This window comes from Trichomycterus rosablanca, chromosome 15 (genome assembly GCF_030014385.1).
Source record: "Trichomycterus rosablanca isolate fTriRos1 chromosome 15, fTriRos1.hap1, whole genome shotgun sequence".
Taxonomy (NCBI): Eukaryota; Metazoa; Chordata; class Actinopteri; order Siluriformes; family Trichomycteridae; genus Trichomycterus; species Trichomycterus rosablanca.
Genome location: NC_086002.1, coordinates 25,890,941 through 25,893,426, shown reverse-complemented (window position 1 = coordinate 25,893,426; position 2,486 = coordinate 25,890,941). Strand labels below are relative to the sequence as shown.

General features: G+C 38.3%; 1 protein-coding gene across 1 annotated transcript; it reads right to left on the bottom strand.

Moving 5' to 3' along the window:
• Positions 1 to 1,632: 1,632 nt before the first annotated feature.
• Positions 1,633 to 2,058, bottom strand: LOC134329033 (histone H2B-like). The gene has a single exon (XM_063010276.1). The coding sequence runs from the start codon at positions 2,056 to 2,058 to the stop codon at positions 1,684 to 1,686; it is 375 nt and encodes a 124-aa protein (XP_062866346.1). The 3' UTR covers positions 1,633 to 1,683.
• Between the last annotated feature and the right edge of the window lie 428 nt (positions 2,059 to 2,486).

The window sequence follows — 2,486 nt, the reverse complement described above, 5'->3', positions numbered from 1 at the left end:
TAGATGTGTTTTCAGTCTGCAGTTTTTAAACATGTTTATTTTTTAATGTAAATGCTCGACTATGCTGCAAAATCTGTACAACCTTTACTATTTTGTTTACAATGGCTTGCAGTACATGTGGTTCATGATGTCTCTTTAAGAAAAGCACAACCCAAGTTAGCTCCGCCTTTAAATCCACATGCAAATCAACTCATTATCATTAGAACATGTAGTAATTCAATTCCTGATATCAAAAATGTAATTCTTGATATCAAGAATTGTATTTTTTGATATCAAGAATTGAATTCTTGATATCAAAAATTAAATTTTTAACTAGTAAGAATTAAATTCTTGATATCAGAAATTGTATTCCTGATATCAAGAAAAGGAGGATTAAAAGCTAAAACGGCTTGCCATACACATTGGATTGGGCCAATATAGCCATAACTATATGTACATTAGCATACATACGCATGTGTATGAATATACTAAAGTACACATATATACATGTATATACGCTCAGTCCTTAGTGATCACCCGTTGCATATTCATAATAAATTCATTCATGTATTACATGTAGGAAACGATTATTAATTACCCATGAAATAAAACATGAATTAATGCTATTTCACTTTCATGATATTTAATTTTCATTACACTGTAATGTTTCTGGTACGATAGAGTGTTTATCAACAGGATCATCTCTTTATTAGTTACACGATTTGAGACACGCGTCAGCACTTAAAATTGTTTTCGGCTATTGTAGCCATGTTATCTCTATCACCGCGCTACACGGTTACGGTAGGTTTTTAGATTCAATATGTAATTAAACAAATACACAATTCACAAACTAACATCATTAAACACAACACCAAACAACATAAACAAACCCAATAAACATGTACAACAAAGAACTAACAGTTATTAACACCGCGGCCGCAAGTGTCTCTGGGTAACGCTCGCTCCGCCCTCCCCCCTAATCCACAGTGGCGGACGCCACATTATTATGAATCCTCAGGAAAGTGAAGGGAGATTATAGTTTATGCAAAGAACAACTATTATGCTAAACTACTAAAACCTCTTTAATCTCTGTACTGTATATTGTCTCTACTACTTAATATCACCACATTATGTAATGTATGCTAATATAATGTACTGTGTTAACAAGAACGACCTATTAACATCAATCTTCCACTTCATACACCAAATTGACATTAAAGCAGATGCAGTAAATGTAAGCGCAGTTGAAAATACCCTGAAATTGTACAAATGTTTATTATTTAGTGTTTAATATTTCATTCACTGCTGCCTGTCCCACATGAGAACATGACAGCGCGGCTCTATCTGGAACTATTGGAGGGGCACATGAACCACGTGACCGCGAGGCTGCGAGATCAAGGAGTGTCACAACTCTCTCTACAGCCGAATAAAAAAAAAAAAAAATTTAAGAGTACAGTGAAATTTGATTATGCGTGTTATTCTAAACTCACCACAAAGTAGCAAGTCAGGGCCCAAAAAATGTAATATATTAATAAATATATAAAAGAAGATAAAGAATGCGGTATTATAAACACGGGAAGCTATCTAGATAAAGTGGGTATAATATATTCAAATAAAATATTGAAAAAGAGGAAAATTCTCTTAACTTGATAAGATGGGTGGCTCTTAAAAGAGCCGTTGGTTTGCCAGAGCGACTAAGGCGCTTTACTTGGAGCTGGTGTACTTGGTGACGGCCTTGGTACCCTCGGACACGGCGTGCTTGGCCAGCTCACCGGGAAGCAGCAGGCGCACGGCGGTCTGGATCTCCCTGGAGGTAATGGTGGAGCGCTTGTTGTAGTGAGCCAGACGAGAGGACTCACCAGCGATACGCTCGAAAATGTCGTTGACGAAGGAGTTCATGATGCCCATAGCCTTGGAGGAGATCCCGGTATCAGGGTGGACCTGTTTCAGGACCTTGTACACGTAGATAGCGTAGCTCTCCTTCCTGGACTTTCTGCGCTTCTTGCCTCCTTTGCCGGCGGTCTTGGTGACGGTTTTCTTGGAGCCCTTCTTGGGCGCGGCCTTCGCTGGTTCGGGCATGATGCTGCTGTTTCCTCTAGAACAAACTGCTAGTGAATGTAGACGCTCTACACGCCCGCTTTATTAACCCTGCATGCTGAGTCAGCCAAGTTGGAACACGTAACTCTGATTGGTCCAAGGTCCTGGGTTTCTATTGGACAGACAACATACCGTTCCACGCCCCCTTCTGCCCCATTCACTAGAATCTGTTCTTTGTTGTCTGTTCCCGCTTAATCTGAGGTCGATACATGTTTTAAAAACCGAATATAAAAGAAAAAAAAAATCGCAATATTTTATTAAATTTTATATATAAATATAAAGTTAGGATAGATAGAAATTTTTTTGTTTATTTTTTAACCGAGGCATTCAGGCACAATGTTTTGCTGTATTTTACCCAGAGATCGTGTTAATGATTGTAGTGTAATCTACAGTAGGCTGTACATTGGTAG